The following is a 24,200-nucleotide window of genomic DNA, read 5'->3' on the forward strand; positions in this document are numbered from 1 at the left end:
TGGTGAGAAAAGATTGATCACCTTCCTCTCCCCCTCAATCTCTGCTCTTCACTTGCTCAGTTTGTGGGCAACGTTTAAAAAGGGGGTGGGGTGTGGAGGCCTACAAACTTTCTTAGATAGATCCTTAAGATCCAGTTTTGATATTTGAAGCTGATATTTAAAATTAAGCTGACGATCCCATAAAATATTCATTTGAGAGAAAAAAAGAGATGAACTGTGGGCGAGATGAGTTACTTTCCTGTATTCATCTTTCCCCATCCTCTCAAACATTCCAAGGTCTCTAAGTAGCTGCTCTAGTATAGTATGTATTATCCAAAACACTTTCCAAAGTCCTTTCATACAGATTTGAATTAGCCAGTTTGGAATTTTTTAATTCAGGTAAATGAAAAGTGTCTTCTGTATACTTCTCTCTTTCAACACCCCTTTCCCCATCCTCACTCTTTCTTCTGCATTGGACCTATCACCCAATCCATTTGGCAGATAAACTTAAAATATAAACTCTAACCATCACTAGCTGCCCATCACCACCTTGCCCACTATGCCTCCTCAATCAACCTTAAGGAGCATCTTCCTCTGGATTTAGATTTTGTAATCAGGACAAGAAATCTTCAAGCATGACAAGTGGGAGTATTATTGCTGTTATTATTGTCATGGTTGCTATTATTATTAGCCATGATGGGGAGGGGGAACCCCAACCCTCTGTTTTCAACTAGGTTGGCCCTGCTATTGGGCTAGCCAGGTCATGTGATCAGGAATTGGCTGCAATTTATCCCTGCTCGTCAGTTTAATAGAGCAAGGTCCCCATACGCCTGTTTTATCAGCAATATAAGATATTAAAAAATAAAAATAAAAAGGTGGGTAGAAAAGGGGGAGGAGACTGCAAATAATACTTACACTAAAAAGGATATAAAATATTGGAAGGGCCTGAAAGAGCCGGCGTTCCTTCCCCACCCACCCACCCACCCACCCGCATCCCCCGCCCCCTCCTTTTGCACTGGGCCTCTGGAAAAAGCCATGAATTTTGAATTTGAGAGGGAGATAGGCTTCATAAACAGCCAGCCATCGCTAGCGGAGTGTTTGACGTCCCTTCCCGCTGTCCTGGAGACATTTCAAACTTCATCAATCAAGGAACCACCGACGTTAATTCCTCCTCCTTTGGAACAAACCCTCCTCGGCTTGCATCCTTGTTCCAGCAGCCAGCCTTTGCCGCCAAGGAGCCAAAAGAAAGCAAGGCATGGGCAGGCCCAGAAAATCACATTCCAGCCTTCTGCTCTGGGTGGAGAATTCCCCTGGATGAAAGAGAAGAAATCTTTTAAGAAAGCTAACCAGGTCCCTGCCTCTTTGTCTCCCTCCTCTTCTGTGCCCGGATTTGTCCCGGCTTCTCCTGCAGGTCTGTAAAGGGGGGGGGGGGCGGGGGAGGGTGAACATTTGGATGGCTGGCAGGGTGGAGGGAAGTGACAAAAAAATCTGCTATTTAAGACTCATTAAGTCTTGGAAAAGGAGGCAAAGGAATATCCGTCTCCCATTTCTAATTTCAGTTATTGAAAGATTAGGATGAATCCTTCCTTCCTTCCTTCCTTCCTTCCTTCCTTCCTTCCTTCCTTCCTTCCTTCCTTCCTTCCTTCCTTCCTTCCTTCCTTCCTCTTTCTCTCATCCCCTGCCCAGCCAGTCTTCCAAACTGAGTAACTGCATTTCAAATCCCCCTATTTCACATTTTTACCTCTCTTGTAAGGTTCTCTATGAGGCGTTTAGACAGTTGATTCCAGGGATGAGAATGGAAGGCATTTTGTGTGTTTTGGGAAGCATGGGGAGTGGCATTGGCAATAAAGTGCTCTGCTTCTATTTCCAGTGTGGCGGAACAGAGGAACAGTAAGAAAGCAGAAGAGGAAACCCAAATTCTTTTTTCCTCCTTTTCTCTCTACAGTTCACCAAAGTACCCTTCTTTAGGAAACCAGTCCAATGTTCCAAAATCAACCCATCTCCATGTCCTGAGGAAGAAAGGGTTTTGCAGGAGATAAAAATCTAAGGACCTGGTCGAAAATCCCACCCCCCTTCGGCTAGTGGATAGGAGAGGCTAGCTTTTGAGGCTTTTTATTTTTAGGTTGGTGATAGGGAGATAAATCTTTTAAGACATCCTGCCTTTCTCTCTCTGCTTTCTGTTTTTCTTATTCATAGTTTGTGTTATTTGCTTACTTAAGGAGTTAGTTTCACTTAGTTGTGAATATTGTCCTTTTACATGCATATAACACAGGACAAAGGAACAGATAAGAAAGAGACAGCAAACAAACATCCATTCTTGAATGTGGATTCCTTTATAGCTGAAGGCAGCTTTTCCACAATGCATAATTTATATTTATAAATATTGCTAAGCACATTGATTTGTGCCTTAGATTGTAAGCCGCCCTGAGTCTTCGGAGAAGGGCAGGATATAAATGGGATTAAAATAATAATAATAATAATAATAATAATAATAATAATAATAATAATAATAATAATAATAATAATAATAATAATAATAATAATAATAATACCACCCCTCCCCAGCCCCTGTGTGCATTTGGCATTAAGACCGAAGCATTTTACATTGTGTGGGTACACAGGCACTGGGGATAGAGGAATAATCTGTGCCCCACAAAACTTAGCAAGATGCCCAAACCATTTAAAACGGTTCTCTCCCTCCCCCTTTCCCATCCCCTTCCCGCATCCCTGTGTCCATCCCCACCCCCGCCAAGAAAAAACAGAGATGGGACCATTCGTTTAGCCGGTTACATTACTCTCTGTAATTTTGCTGTTTTCCTCCTCCAGACACGTGTTTGGACCACAGCGAAAAAGCTTCCCGACGGCTGAGGACGGCTTATACCAACACGCAGCTCTTGGAGTTGGAGAAGGAGTTCCATTTTAACAAATACCTCTGTAGACCCCGCCGGGTGGAAATCGCAGCTTTGCTGGACTTGACGGAAAGGCAAGTGAAGGTCTGGTTCCAGAACCGTCGGATGAAGCACAAGAGACAAACGCAGCACAGTGCAGATCACACCGAAGAAGACCAAGTCAGCAGTCAGAAAACGGGGGAAGCCAAGCAATGCAGCTCTTCCTGCAGAGGAGAGCGGAAGACGCCTTCTTCCTACCCAGCCGGCAACCACAGCAGAGACACTCGGAGTGCTCCAGCGCTTTACCCGATTCTCAGCCAGGGCAGAGCTACGGCCGCGGAGCTTGGCGGAATCGCCGACGCTCGCACCATCTCCTGTTGCTCGTCCTCCTGTTCTGCCTCCTCGCCGGGCGACGGGTTCCCGGAAAGTCAGAGGTCCCCTTTGCTGCCGTTGGACCCGAGCGCGCTTTCGGCTAATTCCTGCCCACAGGCCGCAGGAGAGCTTTCACCCAGCTTCCAGGGCTGCGCAGATAGCCCTATAAGTTTCTGCCTAGAAGACCTAGACTTTTTTACCAGCACGCTGTGTGCGTTGGATTTGCCCCATTTCAATTTTTAGTAACCTTTCGAACCCCGAACCTCCAATTTATTATCTTGGGTGATGAACCCCTATAAGTACAATGTGTATGCACACACCACCCAGTTAAATGCAGTTATTTCAAAATTTACTAACCTCCTTTTAACCACGAAACTCCCATTTTTTTCCAAAGTACTCCTTGGGGAAGAACGTTTCCTTGGAGAAAAAGGTATATCTCTTTAGTGAAATGATCACGTTAAATTATTTCAGTCATTTTTTCCAAAGAGAATTTCAATCACATTTAGATTTCCTTTATTCCTCTCGCAAATGCTTGACGGAGTATTTGAGGTGCCCCAGGTGTTAAAAATATTAAATAATTGTGTAAGGAGGGCATATTTTTAGCTCAAGAAAAGATGCCCTTTAGAATTTGAAACACTTCAAACACCAGATTCTTTTTTCTCCCATACCAGCATTTCAGCATTTCATCGCATTTTGACAAAGTAGATATTAACAAACAAGAACAAGAAGAAAATGTCCTAATAAAATTCTCAGGAACCAAAATAAGACATTTAAATGTCTTAATTTAAGAAAGAAAGGAAGGAAGAAAAGAAAGGAAGAAAAGAAAGAAATTACCCCTATCTTTTAGAAGTAGATTATTTATTTAAATGTTTTAATATTAAAATGCAAACTATTTATTGTACATTATTTTCATAGATTAAATAAATTGTTTTATAGTCTCTAAAATGCCGCATTCTTGTTTTTATAGGCATTGAAAGAATCTAGTTTAGCTTTCTATCCTGTCAGTTCATTCAGATATTATTCTTAGCAGTGTTTAAAGAATTATAGTGTAATATAAATAAATTTTATTTTTGGGGATTTTTTTATAAAAAGACATGGTATTTTTTCAGTTAATTTTGTAAGTTTACAATATATCAGAGATATTTTACAATATTTGTAACAGTTAAAGGAAAATATTTTTTTAAAAGCAGGTTGAATAATTACAGATCACACACACACACACAGACCCACCACAGATATACATTCTAGATTTGAGAAGAATTTAAATACCTGGAGCCAGACCAATTTGATATGTCTGCAATATGCCTAGCAAATCAGAAAAAGGGTAGAATGAAAAAAGGCAATATTTGTAAAAATGTTCTTAAAATGAACATGTATTGTCACCACCACTATAATCAATACAGCACCAATGTCACCAGGTTTTTTTGGAATCTTTATATTTTATTTTTGCTAACTTTACCTATGGATTTCCTATTCATTAAAAAAAGGCAGGAAATGAAAATGGAAAGAAGACTGGAAATACTAATAAAAGAATGGTGTCCAGACTTTTGAGTTCTGTTTCTGCAGGATTACAGGACAAAAGTCAACTTTTCAAAAATGGAAATATTCTGGAAGATACTAAATTAACCAAAGGAGGGAGGGGAGAAAAGAAGAAATATTGTTTGCATGAAACCATTTTTGAACACTTTCCGTGTAAAATATCGATCTCTTGAGATCAATTCAAGTTAAAACAAACGAAACAAAAGACTTTGGATAGTCTCCTGCGTGGGGAGGATTGGCTTGAAAGCAAACAGCTGCGAATATGCTTATTTGCAACTCTAAATTTCTGAGACCAAAACCAAAAGAGTGATTTAAAATGTCTGGCGTTTGGGAAAGTTTACTGGATTATGAAAGGGAAGACTAGAGAAGTAACGAAAACAGTAGCTCTCTGACAAACATATTGTTATACTCCCGCACACAGACGGGCGCGTAGACACAAATCATATTGCGTCTTTGTTAAGTCACGGGTATTTTTCCTAGCATGGAAGAATTTTGGGAGGCATTCAAGTCGCAACGGTTGGCCAAAGTAATGCCCGAGACCCGAGAGAGGAGCAGAAAGACGAAGAACCGACGCCGGAAGAGGGGGTGTCGAGAAATGGAAACTCAAGATGGCGTATGGATCTCAGGCTGCGCGCTTGGTGGGTGGGGGAGAAGGGGGCACTGCTGCAGATCCAGGCAGCCATTATAGATGGCAGAAATTGTTCTCTTACTACAGGGGAGCGTGGGCAGATAGGAATGCAGGCTGTGGTTGAGCAGGCTGTGAGCTTCTGACATCCCAAATTCTCTGTTCATCAGATTGTAGCTCAAAAGGATTTGACAATTATGCAATGAGCTTAGATATCTAAGCGTTTATTAACTGCATTTTAAGAATAATGGATACAGATTTCCCTTTCCATGAGAATAGATATATTTTGTCTCCCTTCTTGCATTTTGTTTTAAAAAATCCATCCCCGTAAAGCCTAATTGAAAGGGGTCCATATTTATGGCAGGAAAGAACTAACCCCTCTATGTACATTTTCTGAAGCCCTCTTCTTGTATTTTGATAATATGTTTTAAAATTAGCGGGATAAATTCATATTCATTTTTCTACTCTGAAGAAGTATAAAGATATATTCTGTAGCTGGGCAAAGGAAGATTTATTTTATTTCACACTTTCCAGATAAACAGCGGTTTATTAAATAACCAACCTTTTCACATACAGAGACAAACATGCACAGAATACAATCTTGCTCTGGTTGGTCTCTTTGTTTTGTTTTGCAATAGTGTGGATCTAAAAGATGACAGCTTTGTAATTGATCCTGTGTGGGATGATCTTTTCCATAGAAACAGTTCCCTGATTTTTGCCTGCTCTGGGAAAAACCTCTGCTTAGCAGCTGAGTAGAACAAACAAGATTCTCCCTCAGTGTGGATAAATCTGGCACACCTGCTGTAGACTTTGGCTCCAACACTAGTTCTCAGTAATACAAGAGATTATGAGGTCTTCTTTTCAGATCCCATTATTCTTTAGCACCCTATAAGCATTAGTAATGGGGTGTGTAAATATCTGGATATTTAAACCAATTTCACAAATCATGCCAATCTAGTTATTTATTTGAATTCAAATAAATCAGATTCAAGTATTTTCCATGGAGACTCACTTGCATTTTAAAGTCAATCCAAATAGAATCAATTTAATTCAACAGTTTGGCCCAATATTATTGGAACATCCAAATCAAATCAGACTGATTTTCCAAATACATTTTGTTACTTTGCAAAACATTCAATTCAAATATTCCCGATAAACTCCCCATTGTCTTATTTTGTTATTATACTCCTTCTTTCCTTCAGCTGTCTTATGGCCATAGTCTTGGCCCTTCTCCCTTCTGGACTTGTTTCCTATGGGACTCTGAACAGCAGATTGAGCATATAGAAGGTCTCATACTTAAGGATCATGCAGTCAAGGATTCCCAGAGTTGCTATGAAAGTATTACTGCAGCATAAAGGGTAGTTTACGAAATATTCAGGGATGAATCATATGAACAGTTAATTCATGTTCCTCTTTGTTTTGGCATCATTTTTTTCAGTCCTGTTTCCTTTCACTCTTTGGAGACTGGCTCCTGACATACTACTCAGGCTAAAGGTGGCTCCTATTTCAAAAAAGATTGCATATCTTAGTCTTATGTAGACAAGCATTGGGTATATGTTTCCTACTTATTTCTAAGTGTAAATATAAAGACCTACATGAGTATAACTGGGATCTTTATAGGAGAATATACAAGGATACACAAATACAGGTAGCCTTCAACTTAAAAGCATTCATTTAGTGATAGTTCAAAGATACAATGGCTTTGGAAAAAATGACTTATTAACGCCCTCATACTGCTGCCCCATCCCCATAGTCACAAGTTCAAAATTCAGGTGCTTGGTAACGGGCATGTCCTTAGGATGGTTGCAGCATCCTGGAGTCATGTGATCATCATTTGTGACTTTCTTAGCTGGCTTCCAGAAGCAAAGTGAATGGGGAAGCTGGATTTGCTTAACAACTGCATGATTCACTTATCAATTGCAGTGATTTGCATGAGAACTGTGGCAAAAAGGTCATAAAACTGGATGCAATTTACTTAACAATCACTTCGCTTAGAAACAGAAATTCAGTTGTGATTATAAGTTGAGGACTACCAATATTGCTTAATCATATATGCAGCTTCCATTTCCCCCCTCTATTTGACTACTTTTATAAAAGGGAAATTAACAGTTGCATCAGTATTTATTGCAATTTACTCAAAGAACTCAGTTAATTCCCCCCACGTTCTCTTAATACCAATTCTGTGAAGTTAAATAAGAGGCCCAAACTTGCCTGGCCCAAAATCACTTTCAGACTTTAGATGACAGCAGTCTCTCAGTCAGAATTTTTTCTGTTAAACCCAACTGTATGTGCATGTGTGCATACAAAGTTGTTTTTTTTTTAAAAAAAAGCTCTCTGCAGCAATAATATTCAACTATAAGGCTGGGTGGTTGATCTAGCAGAGTGATGAGAAATCTTTTGGGCTCAGTGTGTCAAAAATTCAGAAAGTGCCTAACCTGACTCTGCTGGCATGTCACCCCCACCCCTAAACCAAAGAGAAACAATTCTATTTCTCCTTATCACTAGACCACCCTGAACAATGGCATTCAACTTCCACCCTAGCACCACTGCTGCCATTTGAAAAGACCACCATGCACTGTTCCCCAAGGCATACAAGCCTTTTTACACAACTTCCAGAGGGCCCAAAGGCCGCACAGACCACACATTCTAATGCAGCCTCCACAACTTCCAAAAATTGCACAAGAGTGGGGTTTGCTTTCATGAATAGCTGTTGTTTAGTGTTGGTGAATGTTGGTGTACTGCCCAAAATGTCATGGCATGTCATGTTTGATACATGTTACAGGTTTGTCACTACTGATCTAGGATTAGGGAAACTCCAGTTCTCCTTCAGTCACGAAGCTCATTGTTACATTGGTCTGGTAATTCTCTCCTGGTCTAAAGGTAAAAGGTAAAGGTTCCCCCGCACATGCGTGCTAGTCGTTTCCGACTCTAGGGGCCGGTGCTCATCTCCGTTTCATAGCCGAAGAGCCAGCGTTTGTCCGAGGACGTCTCCGTGGTCATGTGGCCGGCATGACTAGACGCCAAAGGCGCACGGAATGCTGTTACCTTCCCACCGGAGTGGTCCCTATTTTTCTACTTGCATTTTTACGTGCTTTCGAACTGCTAACCTCCCTCAAAACATGGTTGTGACAATTCATGTTGGAGAAAGAATAATATATAGTGACATGAAGCCTTTGGAGGTGAGCATGTGAAGGTAATAAATCAAAGATGAGTAACTTGAGGTCCCTGGACTATAGGGAGCACTTTTACTTTTTTATGATTCCCAAAGCCTCTACACTACTGCTGAAAGTTGGCAATAATATTCTCTGTCATTTTGAGACAAGAATCACATGCAATATAACTCTTGAATAATTGCTTAAAAATAATTATTTTTTTGAAAAAAACAAATCAAGAAATTTCAAGATTGGAGGGAATTTTTGGAAAAGACTGAAAGAAAAATAAAGGTCTACAGATTTGCCCTTGAATGTTCAGCTGCAATTTCATTGCATTACAGCTATGGTCAAGTCTTGTATTACAAACAGCAACAAAACATGAGTTGCTTAATTTGCTTTAAATATATGTCTGCTTCTAAGGTTCTCTTGGGTGATATTCCAAATCACCTAACCATCTTGTGCATTTCAGTTTTGCATATAGGAAAGGATATATTATTTACTCTTCCTCCATGAACAGCAGCACGCTTTGGAGCTCTGGACATATTGCACTACATATTCTGGCAACCATCCTTAAACACTCAGAATATGTATGTACTTCATAAATGAACTTCATCTAATCCACCCTCATCCTACCCATATTTACTGCAGAGTAAACTGAATTTCTTTTTAAATCCACTAAATTAAATGGGTTGTAATCCTGAATCTGTATCCACAGGATGCAAATTTTCATTATTGTACAAATAACGTTCCCAGTGCAGTTCACATAACTTGGAAAAATACGGTTTTTGATTACAGAAGTATATCTAAACTTGTCTTTTATATGCACAGAATTGTGATAGGTTTTATATAGCCAATAATGGCAACTGATAGTTCAGGGCTGAGCCTGGCATTGACAATTGTGTTCAGGCTGATCTTTTGATCAGTTTGGCTCAGGCTGATTCCTGACAAATATAGATAAGAAATCAGTAATGACCCCTGTTTGTCTGGTTCAGTCTGCAGCAATTAGGAAGAGAACTATATCATAGGTTCTTAGGAGACAGTGGCTAAGAACAAGATCTTGGTGAGAGAAAATTGTTGGAACAATCCTAAAGAAGCAGATATTTCTAACTAAGAGAAAACATGATTACTTATTTAACAGTAATTTTACACTGGATCTAATACTTATGGGAAACCAATTAAATACTCAATGCTGCTTGGGAATGAACACTTTCTTTCAGAAAAGAAACATTTTTTTAAAAAAAGCTGTGAGTATATTCACTCTTTGCCTACAGTTAATTTCTTTTTTTTAAAGAGAAATAATTTTTCTACAGGCTTTGGGAAGACTGTCTCAGCCCTGATGTAGATGCCCAATTGATTTGCTTGTGTCTTTCTTAATCACTTGATGCTCTAGGTACTCTTCTCTGCAATTGACTTGGATGCAGAGCTTTGAAGTTCAAACCCAGCAGCTCTATGGCACAGAGACACCAATAACACACTTAGAGATCTGCATAAGCAAAAATGACAGCTCCCTGCCTCCGATACAGCCATGACAGGAAAATAGGAGCTGCCACTTTACAAATGCAGTTATAGATGCTCAAAGCTGATTATAGTTTGGGGGCAAGGATGAAGGGGTTAGGTGAAAGATATAATCGAAAAAGAGGATGTTGGTAAGGAAAGTGAAGGAGAGAATGCTATAATGCATTAGGTTCATGTTTAACTCATGTTTAACTTTCCCTCAAGACCAAAATAGGTGTTATGAAAAACCAATCCAAACTGCTATTACTAGGAAGATGGAGTGGTGGAAAGCTGTTTATATAGTCTGAAATAAAGAATTTTCATACAGTATACTTTCCATGAAAATATCTGCCTGCAAATCCTATTGAAACAAATTGTATCATTATATAAGCATAATGTCATAGTTAATGAGATTTCTTGGGAAAATTTTCTGAAGAGTTGCCCTCAGATTAAGTAGCCCTTACTCACAACCAATAATCATAATTCTCCTTTTTTGTTTACAGTATTTTAACCCAGGTCTGAAGCCTCCCTCAGCAGCATTACCTACACAATTCAGAAATGCAATTCCTACTCATGAGAGTAGAGTTTAGATTCAGAAGACAGGATTTCCATTATGGAAAGGAAAGAGATAAATGCATATGAATCAGGCTCTGGATTCATAATAATAATAGTTCATCAGGGTTCAGGAGGCCTTGATTTTGGAGCTAAACTTTAGCAATGACTGTTGGTATCTACCAGGATCTACAGAGATCACTTTCTTGGAGCTATATTCAAATTTGAAAAAGACACACAAGAGAATAAGGTGGGGCTTTCTGGTTCCCTGAATGCTTGTCATTCATGCGTTTATTTTAGAAACTGGACATGAGATTGGTCATTGATGTAATTAAGCAATGGTACATAATGGTTCCATTTTATGAAAAATCAGATTTCTAGTATCGATTTAATATATTATTGTTGATCAATTTAGTTTGTGATTTATGCTGTATTAATTAGTTTAATTTAAAACAGTGAGGAAATTCTTAAAATTATAATTTATAAATAATTAATAAAATATCAGGCTTTATGACATTTCATTATTTTTTTATGATCTTTTAGACCCTTCCACCTATCTATTTGCATTTCTTTATCTGCACTTCATTCCTTTGTTTCTTTTAGGATTTAGTACAAGTAGTCCTCAACTTATAACTACAGTAAAGACTGCAAAAATTGTCATTAAGTGGTGGGTTTATTAAGTGAGGCAACACATGACCTTATCGAACTTTATGACCTTTTTTGCCACAGTTAAGCAAAGCATGTGGTTCTCCATTGATTTTGTTAGACGCCAGCTAGGCAGATTGCAAATAGTAATCACATGACCCTGTGCAATTTGGATCATGTGATTATGAGGATGTTGTAATGTTCATGAGTGTGAGGACCAGTCTTAAGTCACTTTTTTCAGTGCCATCTTAACTTCATACAGTGACTGAATGAATGGTCGTAAGTCAAGCACTACCTATATCTCCTTTTGCTTAAATTCTTTTCTAAAGATGTTCAATTAAAAAAAAGCAATGTTTATGTTTTCACATCAGCTTCTGCAGCTGTTTCTTTATCAGTCATCAGGGTTACCTAAAAATCAGACAATCACTAGATGGCTGCAAAAGATAGTGATTTTTGTATCTCATTGCTGTCAACTACTGATCATCCAGATCATTGCAGCTGAGACATGGGGTATTATCTGCCAGGAATTATTATATTTAAAATATAAAAATGTCAGCTACCATTGATTTCTGCCTTTCAAATTACTTGATTCACTAGAATATTATTTTCTTCTGGTCTGTTGAATCTCCAGCAAGGTTGCATGGTGACCCTCAAAGCTATGTTTCTCTAAACATGCGTTATATTCCCACAAGGTCCTGAATTAATGTAAATATTGAAATTATGAAGTGGGGCATATTTAATTTAACTGATGTTAACAGAACTCCAGGTAGCCTCTCTAAAATAATACCTTTCACAGTATCTTAGAATATATATGTCTGAGAACACTTTGGCAATTGTTGCCATAAGACATTTGTTGGCTTGGAATTCTGCATGTCACTGTCCCAATGTTTCTAGATGGCACCAAGCTGAGGAAATCTAACTTGCAGGCCAAATAATAAGGTATGCTATGTTTGCCTATTATTTGGAAATAGGGTCTTAGGGTCAGATTCTAACATATTTATATACTAACAGTTTGTTCAAGATCTTGGAAAATTGTTGCCAGCCAAAGTAAGCAGTACTGGCAGAATAGTAATTGTGAAAAAGCTTCCTATATTCTGATGCAGACTCAAAACTAGAGAACTGCCTTGCCAGCTGTACATCAGGATTCATTTTATATCTTCTCTGCAGATATACAATATATACCAAACCCAGAGTAGACTAGCCTATAATGGAATGGTATGGGTTTTTCCCCCTGTTAAAATGCAGTTGAGGGCCTACTTGGCCACTTCCTTATAAGGAAGAATGTCCAGACAGAAAGCTAAATGAATTTGGAGACAAATAGTTCAAAGAGGAAAGAAAGAGTTGATAATGGGACAGAGAAGAAAGTAGAAAGGAAAATAAAAGGGGCTAACCAGCATATATAAAACAGAAGCAAACAGAGTGCTTAGTAGCCTTAAAAGAATTTGATTTGTATGTGTATATTTATGTTTATGTGTCTACAGTATGTATATTTTATTTATTTATTTATTTTAATTCCATTTATATCCCGCCCTTCTCCGAAGACTCAGGGCGGCTTACAAGCTATATGTATATATTTAAATAGAAGCAGCTTATGTCTGAAGGTATTTAACAATAACATACAACAAAGAGAACATTTTAGTTGTTTATGATCAAATGGTTCCCTAAATACATTTCAAAATAATATAAGCCTCCAATCTAAGAGATACACCCCACTAGTAAAATAATAATAATAAGGAGTATATTAATAAAATATCAGACCACAGTTTAAGACCTTTAAAATTATTATTTCAGAGTGGTAAACTGAAAGTTATGAAACTATACTTATTCCTAAAATAAACTTAGAAGACATTATTTCATTTCCGACCAAACCAACCAACATTTATTATATAATCTTCCTCAATTTTCTTTGAGATGTATTTGTTTATTTTTCACATATTTCTTTGCCAAAATCCTGCATGGAGGTTATGGTAGTAACCAAAGTATATTTAGGGCGTTGGATTGAAAAAGGATGGCTAACTCCAGTACTTTTTCCTGAAAGCCAACAAAGAAGTCTTTCAAATCATAGTAGCCAATTTTAATGAAGAGAGTAACAGATTCCCTTCTCAACCTCAGCTACAACTGAAGTTGTATTATTGTTGTAAGTCCAGTTCCTTCATTCTCCCATTTGGACAAGCTGCTGGGATTGATGGGAACTGTGATTCAGAAATATTCAGAGGGCTATACCTCCCTTGCTCCTGCTAAAAAGAGACACATGGGAACAAATGGCTAATTTCTGGACAGCATCTGGCATTTCTCATGCCAAACTTGAGTATTGTCCAGAAGCCAGTAATATTAAATAAAATTGTGTGTAATGAATAGCTTTCTATGATACTTTAGACATGTTTGACCCCAGCAGGGAATTTCCTGGGAAGAAATGTGTGGTACTTAGAACATAAATACATCTATTACATTGCGAATTATGTACAAAACAAAACAAAACACACAATAGGCAGGATGCCAACAATGAGCATCTCTGTTTGGTCCATGACTGATACAACTTTAAATGAAGTAATATTGTTAGGGTACAATCATCTGTTATCATCATGGGATTGAAAAGCAACTGCAAAGAGATGATTCAGAGTTGAAAAGATACTTTCCTTACCGGAAAGTGGTCAGTAAGGAAAGAATTAAGCATCCCCTACCCATGTCACTCCTCTGATTGAAATAATATCCTGCAAGATTACTTTTCATTTCATAAGAACTTAGTTAATGCAATATGGATGCTATAGTTTGCCTAAGGTGTAGAACACAGACAATGCTCATTTACTGAAAGAGGGCAAAGGTTTGCCTCCCTTGGATGCCATGATACAAAATCATAGCCCCTAGTTCCAAATATGTGGGATCATGGTTGGTTTAATCATATTGACTGAAAGTTTTGTTATCACAGAGATTCATACAAGAGTGTGTAAACATCTCAAGATACTTAGCAAACCATATTTTTCTGTAATGCCAAATGGAATGAATATCTCTGATTATGTGATAAAAGTTCGCTAAGTTACTGGATCAAAACTATAAATTTTTTCACATACAATATTGCAGAGCCACAAAATACACCGTTTTTTTATTCCTACTTCTCCTTTTGGGAGGATTCAATATACAGATTATCCCAATCTGTAGTTATTCTAGTTTTAGTAACTCCATACTATTCTTCTTCTGTCATAAAAGAACCTTGGTGGAGCAGTGGGCTAATGCCTCCTTAAGTAACACCAGCTGCCTGCAATTAGTGCAGGTTCACATCCCACCAGGCTCAAGGTTGACTCAGCCTTCCATCCTTCCGAGGTAGGTAAAATGAGGACCCAGTTTGTTGGGGGCAATTAAGCTGACTTTGTAATAATGCCACTTGGGGTGTGTGTGAAAACCCTAATAAGCAGGCATATACATAGAATGAAGGCTACTGCTAAGCTTGTAAGCCGCCCTGAGTCTTCGGAGAAGGGCGGGATATAAATGGAATTAAAATAAAAAAAAATAAACACATATGCACAATATTTCTAGCTCTCATGGTAACACAGCCACTGCTGATTGGAACAATGAGAGTGCATAATGCCATTGGAGAGAAACATTGTAGAACAAACTAGGAACAATCTCTACTTAATGTTGAACTGAACAGCCATATGCTTCATTGGCTAATGTAAGCTACTCCATCATTTTGTTCCTCCCACTCTACTCCATCATTTAATCTGCAGATGCAGTAAGCCAGCCTTCTCTACTCTAGAGAAGCACCAATGGTTAAAACATAGAACTTGGAACAAAGGGAACCTGGTTCCATTCCCATTTAATCAGGGGATCTTTTGATGGTTGTGATACTTTCTCTTTTAGCCAAACCTTTCGCTGTTATTATTAGGGGGATTAAATAAGGAAAACCTTCCTTGTATGCCACCTTGGACTTCCAGATAACAGGCTAGATGTCAACCAAACAATTCTTACCATGCCCTTTAGCAGACCAAAGTTTTGGGATTCGTAGACTGGACACATTTTAAATCTCAGCCTAGGGAAGGCTGCACTATATGAAGGCAAAGCTTCTGGTACTAAAGAATAGACCCTCTTGGGAGAAAAGGGACATTACAATAATAGACAATACATACATGTTTCCATTATTTTGCTTCCTGAAGAACATTTTGCCAAGATCTTTAGCAGCTCAGGTCAAAGAACAGGATGGTGCCCTTTCCCCAAACCACATACAGAAACTAAGTGCAAGAGTGGCTGGACTGTAGATCAACATTGGTGATCAGGTAAAGGATGTCTGATAGGTGAAGAGATAGACTAATTTAGGAGGCCCAGAAAATTTCGTCTGGTTATGCAACATGCTGTGCAATAATAAGGTTTAATTGATTTGGGTTAAGTAGTTATTATTCCTTGTAAGCCATTTTCTGTTTAGCCTATAGCAGGGGTCTTCAAACCTGGCCCTTTTATGACTTGTGGACTTCAACTCCCAGAATTCCTCAGCCAGGCACACTGGCTGAGGAATTCTGGGAGTTGAAGTCCACAAGTCATAAAAGGGCCAAGTTTGAAGACCCCTGGCCTATAGGGTGTGATACCAACCATTACCGTCTATTCAATAAAACCATGAAGAAAACCATGATTCTTTTTCTGTTGGATATTCCCAGTCACTATAGACCACACTCAGATGTATCTTGTAACAGAGAGGAACAGCCAGAGTACATGAAGGCCACTACTCATAAAAGTTTCATCCAATCATATTTCTTATTCTGCCTAATGATAGGACTGGCCTGAGGAAGCAGGTGTTCTGTCTTAGGCATTAATAACTACTTAGCATCTAGTTCAATAATGGCAAATAAGATATGATTAAAATCAGATATTTAGTCGGGTTCATGTGGTAGAACATTAAGTCATAAACTAAGGTTTACAATTGACATTAACAGGGTTTGAGTCTTTATTTATTTATTTATTTATTTTCTATGCTGTCCATCTGACTGATACAGAAATTCTGGGCAACTTACAATCTGATAAAAAGTAAAAAAGGGGAACTAAAATAATTTAAAATTGGAAGAATTAAATTAATTAATTAGAGAAGACTTTATGCTAACTCAGATGTTATAGCAAAATGTATGGATATGGCCAAAATGCATGGTCCTGATAGCCCCTGTTAAAGTACACTGCTTTGGGGCATTAGCCTTTTATTTGGGAATATGCCAGCCCCTTATGTTGTTTCACACTTGAATTGGGAAGTTATTGGGGAGATTTTCACCTCTGGAAACAGAGACAAAGCAAGAGGGGTTAATGCCTCAAGACCAGTGCAAAACAAGTGACACCTTATCAATACAAATCTCTAGCTAGGGCTCTTCTGCAGATCATAATGACTCTTCAAGTCACTGCAGGTCTAGCCAGCATGCCACTCACAGCCACCAATCAATTCTCCACCCACGGAAAGTGACTTAATAAATGGGGGGCCTTGCCAGTTATTATCCTTGCTCACAGCAAACCTATCTTATTTTTCCTAATTAGCAAAACCAGAGTGTCAGAGGAAAGAAGGGAACATATTCAATAAAATCTAAATTATTGAATGACTGAAAGATTCCACCATTTGTTTAGCCTGATTTTTTTAGACTCTTCGAAATGTCAAATACCAGAGGAAGCACATTTTCAATCTGATGTTCGTATCAGTCGGAAGATATACATTAAGCATCCAGCCACTGCCTCTGCATAAGACTGGAGATTATTATCTCCAGGTAAATATGCAAACAAAGGAAACTAATGTGATGCAGTGACTGGATGCACACAAAGCTATATTCACCTGGTTAGATCTTATAGATGTTTTTGGACCAGAGTGCTATTTGACCAATTAAATATTACATTTACAGATTCAGCAAAGTAAATAAATTGAATCCAAAGTGGCTTGAAAGAAGATCAGATTGTAACTATAAGCCCAAAATAGCATTTGTGAATGCCAGCTCAGAAGTAAGTGGCCCAGATATTGCATCTTGGTACTATTCCTTTTTCCTTGGTTTATTTGAACAATAAATGAATGACAAATGTTACTGATGAGCTACAAGTAGCATATTAATACTCTTTCTATGGCCACAACAGCCCCCCAAAATTATACTATCAATTTCTCATATTTTGTATCATGTAAGCCTTATTTAAGGTTTAACACTGTCCCCCACAAGAAACAAATAATCCTCTAAGGGCTAACCTTCCTATCAGAGACCCAGTTTTCAAGAGTTTGACTGATATTATTATATAACTTCTCTGATTACTGAGATCTATATATATATATATATATATATATATATATATATATATATATATATATATATATATATATATATATATATATATATATATATATATATATATATATATATATATATATATATATATATATATATATATATATATATATATATAAATGCAAAGTGCTTAACATAATGTGACCAACCTTTCTTTGAGGAGTGTTGCTCAGGTAAATTCATGACAATTTGTTAAGACATTTGGAAGTGGACTTCTGAGAATAAGCAAAGTGATGGTTGTGGAGAAATTCTTCTGGAAAGCTTTCCTGCTACTTTTCATTCATTCAGATAAAATGAAATTTGCTTTGCAATATACAGTATTTTTTTTCCAAAGGAAAATGAGTGGAATGTGGCATTTTTAAATTAGTTTAGTTACAAGATGATTAAGAATTCTGTGTAAATATCTTACCATAAAGCAGTCTGCAGCTTCCCTGGTTTCCTGTGCTTCAATTAAATCTCAAGGAAAGGACTTTCTAACATTGGGCTTTTCCAATAGTGGTACAATTATCATTGATAAACAACAGCCCTGATCATGGAAATGTCCCCACCCATTAAAGAAATTCTGAAAAGTGCTCCATGAAGAACATTGAAGAACACTAGGACTTGAATAAAGAATAAAAGATTTTATACTTATTTAATGCCTTTATTAATGTGGCCAGTTATTAATGTGAAGCCAGACATTATAGTAGATATGAAAGAAAAATGAAAATGGATTCTTCTCAAAAATATGTTCAGCTATAATAGATAGTGGGGAACTCATCCAGATCTCTTCCAGCCTTTCCTCTTCTATGAGAACAGAATTGTAGGTATAATAAGAGCCTAATCTGCACTATCTATGTTAACTTATTGCTGTTGGGTTGCTAGCCAAATTCATCGGACAGTCTAGCTGTTTTCCCTACATGCAATACAATAATAGCTGAGGAAAAATATTATCAATCCCAGACAAATATATCATAAAAAAGCAACGTCCTGCCTATCTACTCAAATTAGTGCTCAAGAAAAATGTGTTGGGTTGGCTTTGACTAGTTGTCAACTTCCATGAAAGAGATTTCGAAGAAAACGTTCTGCCAAGAGTTCTGATCATCAATGCAGAAGTGTAATGAGCAGGAATAATGAAAAGTTATTTATTGTGAAATTTCCTCTTATTCTCAGTTGTGAGAATAAAAGAAACTCTAAAAAAAGATAATGCAGGGTATTTTTCTAACTGTCTTGAACTCAGACTAGATTCTTCAGTCCCTGAGCTTTCCTAAGGAGATTGTTCTAGAATTTTATACTACTAATAATAAAAAGTCTCACTGATTGCTTTTCTTCACAATAAAATTGGGGAGGGAAAGAAGCCTCATCAAGTCAAAGTGAGTATTAAGAGAGAGGTTTTTATCGGTTGCGCTTTAGGGGATAAGAATAATTAGTGTCACTATCGCCTCTCTAAATACACAAGTGAAAATGAAGCAGTAAATATAATTAAAGGCTAATGTCTAATTAAATATTTTTAGGAAGAAAAAAAGACTGATACTTGATGGAATACGCTATCTCTTTTAATTGCATCAAGCTGATGGGATCCCATTATTTTTTTGATGTTGGGACCTTCAAAATCTTATCTAGTACACTAGCCAAAGAGAAAATAGCTAATCTGAAAAAAGTATAAAATGATAGAGATACCAAGTGTATCACAAATATCTCGTACTTTTCCACTAAAGAGCTATAATCCTCCACTCAGTATGGCTTTTGCCTATTTTGCTTGGGAATTGTAAGAACTGAAATCCAACATACATAAACGTTATTAAATAAATAAACCACAAACTATAAATTAGTGTTATAAGTGCAGAAGATAGAAAATGAAATCCCAAAAGTATCATGTTACATATGAAGCACAGTGATAGGAAGAAAATTTTTGAGTCTTCTTTTGTTTTCTGGAAGATTAATCTATGATGGATTATAAAACATAATTTTCTTATTTCACAAATTATTGGAATTAGGGATTTCTATTCTACAATTGTTCTGCTGTAGATATATTTTCCAATATGCAAAGCCATTAATGTATTAAATAACTTTAACTGATATTTAATTGATTTATTAATTAATTAGCTTTAAATACAATTGCCTGTTATTCATCAACATGTAGACTTTTTGAGACATTTTGAGCATTGCATATGTAATATTTTAGTTGTTTGGAAATTAGCTTCCTTTTTATATTTTCCATGACTTTTAAAAACATTTCTCTTTTCTCAGTATTCCCTGTAATGTTGTATTAGGTTTGGAACACACTCATCTGTTTAATGCATTTTGTAATGTATTTGAGAAGTCACCAGGAATTAAAGTTTGAAAGAGATTTTAGCTTTTTCATAAAAAGGAAAAAATGATTTTGCATGATGAAAGTAGAAGAATGTGGGATAACAAATAAAATGAATGGGCAGAATCAAAGAAATTCCTGGAATATCCAGGGAAGAGATATGAATTCTGAAAGCATGTTGTCACAACAAGCATTTTCTCCCTTCAGTCATCTGGAGTCAAGAAGGAATAGTGTGGTATCTAGATAAGTTAGAAGTTATCTTTTTATATATGATTAGTTTACAAATGTTAGAAAGTAAAATGTTTTATTTATAATTTCCTGTTACAGTTATTGAGTTATACAATATAATCCAAAGCCTTAGAAATGCTTTTAAGGCCTAACCAATACAATTTACTATTCTTTATTGGAATGGATTTTGTTTTCTTTGCTTTACTTAAGCTCAAAATGATTAGATTTGTTGACTATTTGTATATTAGAAGTAAAAGAATGTTATATTTTGTTATTTGCATGTGTATAGATCTTGATGTAGAATTTTAGACAATAGGCCATGCTAAATAGCCATTTTAGATGCTTTCCTCTAGTCCATGAGCTGGCAGAAAATTATATCAGTATAAGAGTTGATAGAAATACAAGATGTTAAGAGCAATTGACTTCTTTGCTGTTCTTTGTTCTATCTCTGCAATAAGGTTGGCAAGTGGTAGCATTGTCCTTACTGTTTTAATGCAGGACTGGTTATTCTTCCCTGCTTGCATTTTCCCTCTGCCTGGCTGTCATTGCTAGTAGAAAAACAGCTACCATTTGCTGTCCATAAAGTGTAGTGGGCAAGGATAAGTGAGTAAATGTGAGTGTTTCTGAAAAAAAGCATTAACCTTATGTCCAAAAAAATAACATGGCTGAAGGATCATAGGCACTGGACAGGGGCACTAAGGAGGAAACTCTCCTGATATTCTGAGTTGGTTTTTCTACGCCTGTGACTTTACAATTAGACTATTTCTGAACATGAGTTTAGCAGTCTTCTGAAACTGCACTAAACCGGTATTCAAAAAACGGTTCATTTGGAAGATAAGAGGTATAGTGGATGGTGTGGAGTGAGGCAGAAGGGGGTGATCAGTGAAGACTAACATTGAAAAGGAATGGTAGTGCTGGCAGTGACCAATTAAAGCCGTCAGTGTAAAAATGACATAAGGGTAAAAAAAAATGTTGTTCCCTTCACAAACTTATTAATGCAGTCAAAATGTGAAATTCCTTGTGGCAGGAGCAATAGAATACCTTTAATGTACTCACTAGTGACAGAAGGAGCAACATATAGCTGGCAGAACCCATTCTATTTCTCAGTTTAAATTTATCTTCTGAGCACAAAGAAATAATACGCTCTCAAGACATCACTAATACTATTTTTTTAAACATAGGTCTAGTCTTTTTTAAATGCGAAAAGCCCTTGTTTAAAAACAGTGATGGGCTCTTTGGAAAAAAAAAACCCTAAAACTAGGGGTATAAGGACTCACATAACAGCTGATAGTATCTTTGGAAAATGTTTGTCCGGCATTATACATGCAGAGGTTTCTATGGAGGCCAGATGCCCAGTCTTTCTTGAATCCCAAGAGCCATGCAAACAAATGGAAGGAACATGCAGCAGCAGTCTGAGGTGTCCAACCACCGACTGCCTCATAAACCACATAATCAGTGAAACTTGCTAGATTGTACCCATTATAAAACTTGTGTTGAAGAATAGGAAAAGCATTCCTTTAAAACAAGAACTGTAAAAGGCTACTTTAAGCTGCTTCAGCTATGGGCTGTGCATGAGACAAATGAGTGTATAGATAAAACCCTTATTGGGGCATGGTCATGTCAGACTTTGGTGTACTGAGAATTTACCCAACACATATCAAATGAGAAAATAGTAAGTTGCCTTATAGGGAAGACGAGAGAGATCAAAAAGATCTCCATCTTCCTTGGATGGACTACTTCAGGTATCTTCTTAGTTCTTACTGGTCTTCTTAGTAGTGTAGTCTTCCCCAACTGGAAGATCTCAAGAAAGGTGTGCTTCAACAACCATGGTTATTGCTAAGAAGACTTAAAATTGAAATCCACATAGTTTGAATAAGCTGCAGATCCAATGGAGAAACTGACGTAAAAGATCACTGTCATCATTATAAGGTCTATGTCACAATAAGAACAAACAGCCAATAAATATATTGCAATATATCCATAAGAATTAGATGAAAATTAACTTCTACTTTAGGACATCACTGGTATTTGATACCATACCAACATTTAAGGCTGTCCAGATATTTTGACATACCATTTCCATAAAACCTTCTAAAATGGCTAATAATTAGAAAATTATTCAAATGATCATACTAATATTTAAACATATATTCTCTTCATTTGATGCTTTACCATTCATCATTGCCAATAGTGTATGGTTTTTGAAGGCACACATAATTAACACTACATAATGTCGCTTTAAAATTAATTTAACACCTTTGTAATTTAATATTTTAAAAAATCTGTAAATTTGGTGAAAAGGAATTTGGGTGTTCTTCTCCCAAGAGTATTTGAATTCAGATAAAATTCATGCCTGCCTGTTCCTGCCTGCCTTCGGAATGGACCTTTGCAACCACTTTTCCTTTCTGAAAAGTTGTTATGAAACCTTTTTAGAAGATGTCCACAGCTCTGGATGAAGGACCAGTTACAAACCTTCCCTAAAGGGGAAATCAGGCTTCTGTTGTTTGCTTGCAAGCATTCAGTCTCCTCTCAAGATTCTTGGGGCACATGATATTTTGCAAGGCATAAGAAAATGGTGAGGATGGAGGGTGGGAAAATCAGCACCGCTGGGGAGCAGATGGTGAGCGGCCACTGAGCTGCAGAGGGAGGCAAACCTTGTGGTGCGACGAGGGGGGGGGGGAGGGGGGAGGGGAGAACTTTCTGGATCCAAAGATCAGTCGACACTGAATGGCCTTTCTTGGATTGTATTTCCGAAAGGAGAATTGTAATTACAACGTATTCGAGGCACCCATGCCTGCTTTATATTTAGCACTTTAAACTGGACTAGTGCAAACTGGTTTCTGTGGCATGAATTTTAATATTCGTACTTCTGTGAACCAAATGATAGCAGCAGGAAGAGCCTTGTTCCTCTTCTTAAGCTTTGCCCAACTGCCGGTATCCCTTGCCAGATGGAGAAGATTGAAGGATTTAGGAAGAGGAAACCAACAAATGGAAAATCTGCAAATCGAGGAAGACTTTGTTCGTCGGCTGGGGACGGTGCAGCTGAACCTTCTGTTCGCTGCAAAACTGAGGCATTTTCCTGTTGAGTCAGAATTAAGACTTTCTTTATACCAGGAAACGGCACTCAGGATGTTGATTTAAACTAAGCGCTGTCCATTTATGTCCTCTTTCTTGTATTGCCCTCCCACCTCCACTATCCCGCTTTTCTCGCTGCGGTTTAATATGGAACCCAGAGCCCCGGTAGAATTTCCTTACATAATGGTTAGCCTTCCGGGCTGGCTTTCCCAGCCTTTAAAAAAACGCCTTCCCCCAACTGGATCAGGACTCAAAATAACTTTTTGATATATATATATATATATATTTTCTGGAGTTTCCTAAAGCCTTACTCAAATAACTCTTTAAAATCTTCCTTACCCACCACCCATTCAACTTTGGAGGCATTGGTTGGATTTGATAAATGATCCTGATTTTTATTTGGGCTTTAAGCCGGAAAAAACTATTAATGATTTCTTCTTCATGACAGCAATTTGCCATCTTTTTTTTAAACAGGCCAACCTCCAAAAGGAAGTACTGGTGTGTAGGGTGGGGTGGAAAGGATAAGTTGATACCTGGCATTAGTTTTATACTGCAAAGTGATTGGAGAGGGAGAAAGAGAGGGAGGGGGGGAAGAATAGAAAATAATTCTCTCTGGACACTTCCATTCTGCCAATGACAAGGTCGTCATCCCTGGTCGTAAGCCTTCCCTCTGAGGACCTGCTCATGAGAACTCCCCTGGTAGCATTCAGATGATGTTATTGTCCTAATTCTTGTGCTGGAGAGGGCTCTCACCAATGGCATCCACAGGTTTGGGAGCACAAGCTTAGCAAGGTTTTCATGGGCTTGAGGTGCAAAGACATTAAAGGGCCCCTTCACACCTGAAGTTTTAAGTAATTCTTCCTTAGGAAATGATGAGGAAGAAAACAGAGAGACAGTTTCTCTGACCAAAAACGGAAACAGCGAAACAATTTTGCCAACCAAAAGCTGTAGTGCAGGAAACTTAATTTGGTCAGGATTTAAAGACAGGTACTACACTGCAAAATCTGAAGTTAATTCTTGTTAATGAGGGAGTGACCCAAAAGAAATTTCTTATAAATGTTTTCTAGTGCAAAT

The 24,200-nt window shown here is 37.5% G+C and overlaps 1 protein-coding gene across 1 annotated transcript; it reads left to right on the plus strand.

Moving 5' to 3' along the window:
* Window positions 1–1,014: 1,014 nt before the first annotated feature.
* On the plus strand, window positions 1,015–3,482 carry HOXB2 (homeobox B2; the record flags this gene model as incomplete). Its single annotated transcript, XM_081345706.1, has 2 exons — window positions 1,015–1,390; window positions 2,806–3,482. 2 exons carry the CDS (start codon window positions 1,015–1,017, stop codon window positions 3,480–3,482), a joined length of 1,053 nt encoding a protein of 350 aa, XP_081201832.1.
* Between the last annotated feature and the right edge of the window lie 20,718 nt (window positions 3,483–24,200).

The sequence above is a fragment of the Vipera berus genome, assembly GCF_964194415.1.
Source record: "Vipera berus genome assembly, chromosome: Z".
Lineage (NCBI taxonomy): Eukaryota > Metazoa > Chordata > Lepidosauria > Squamata > Viperidae > Vipera > Vipera berus.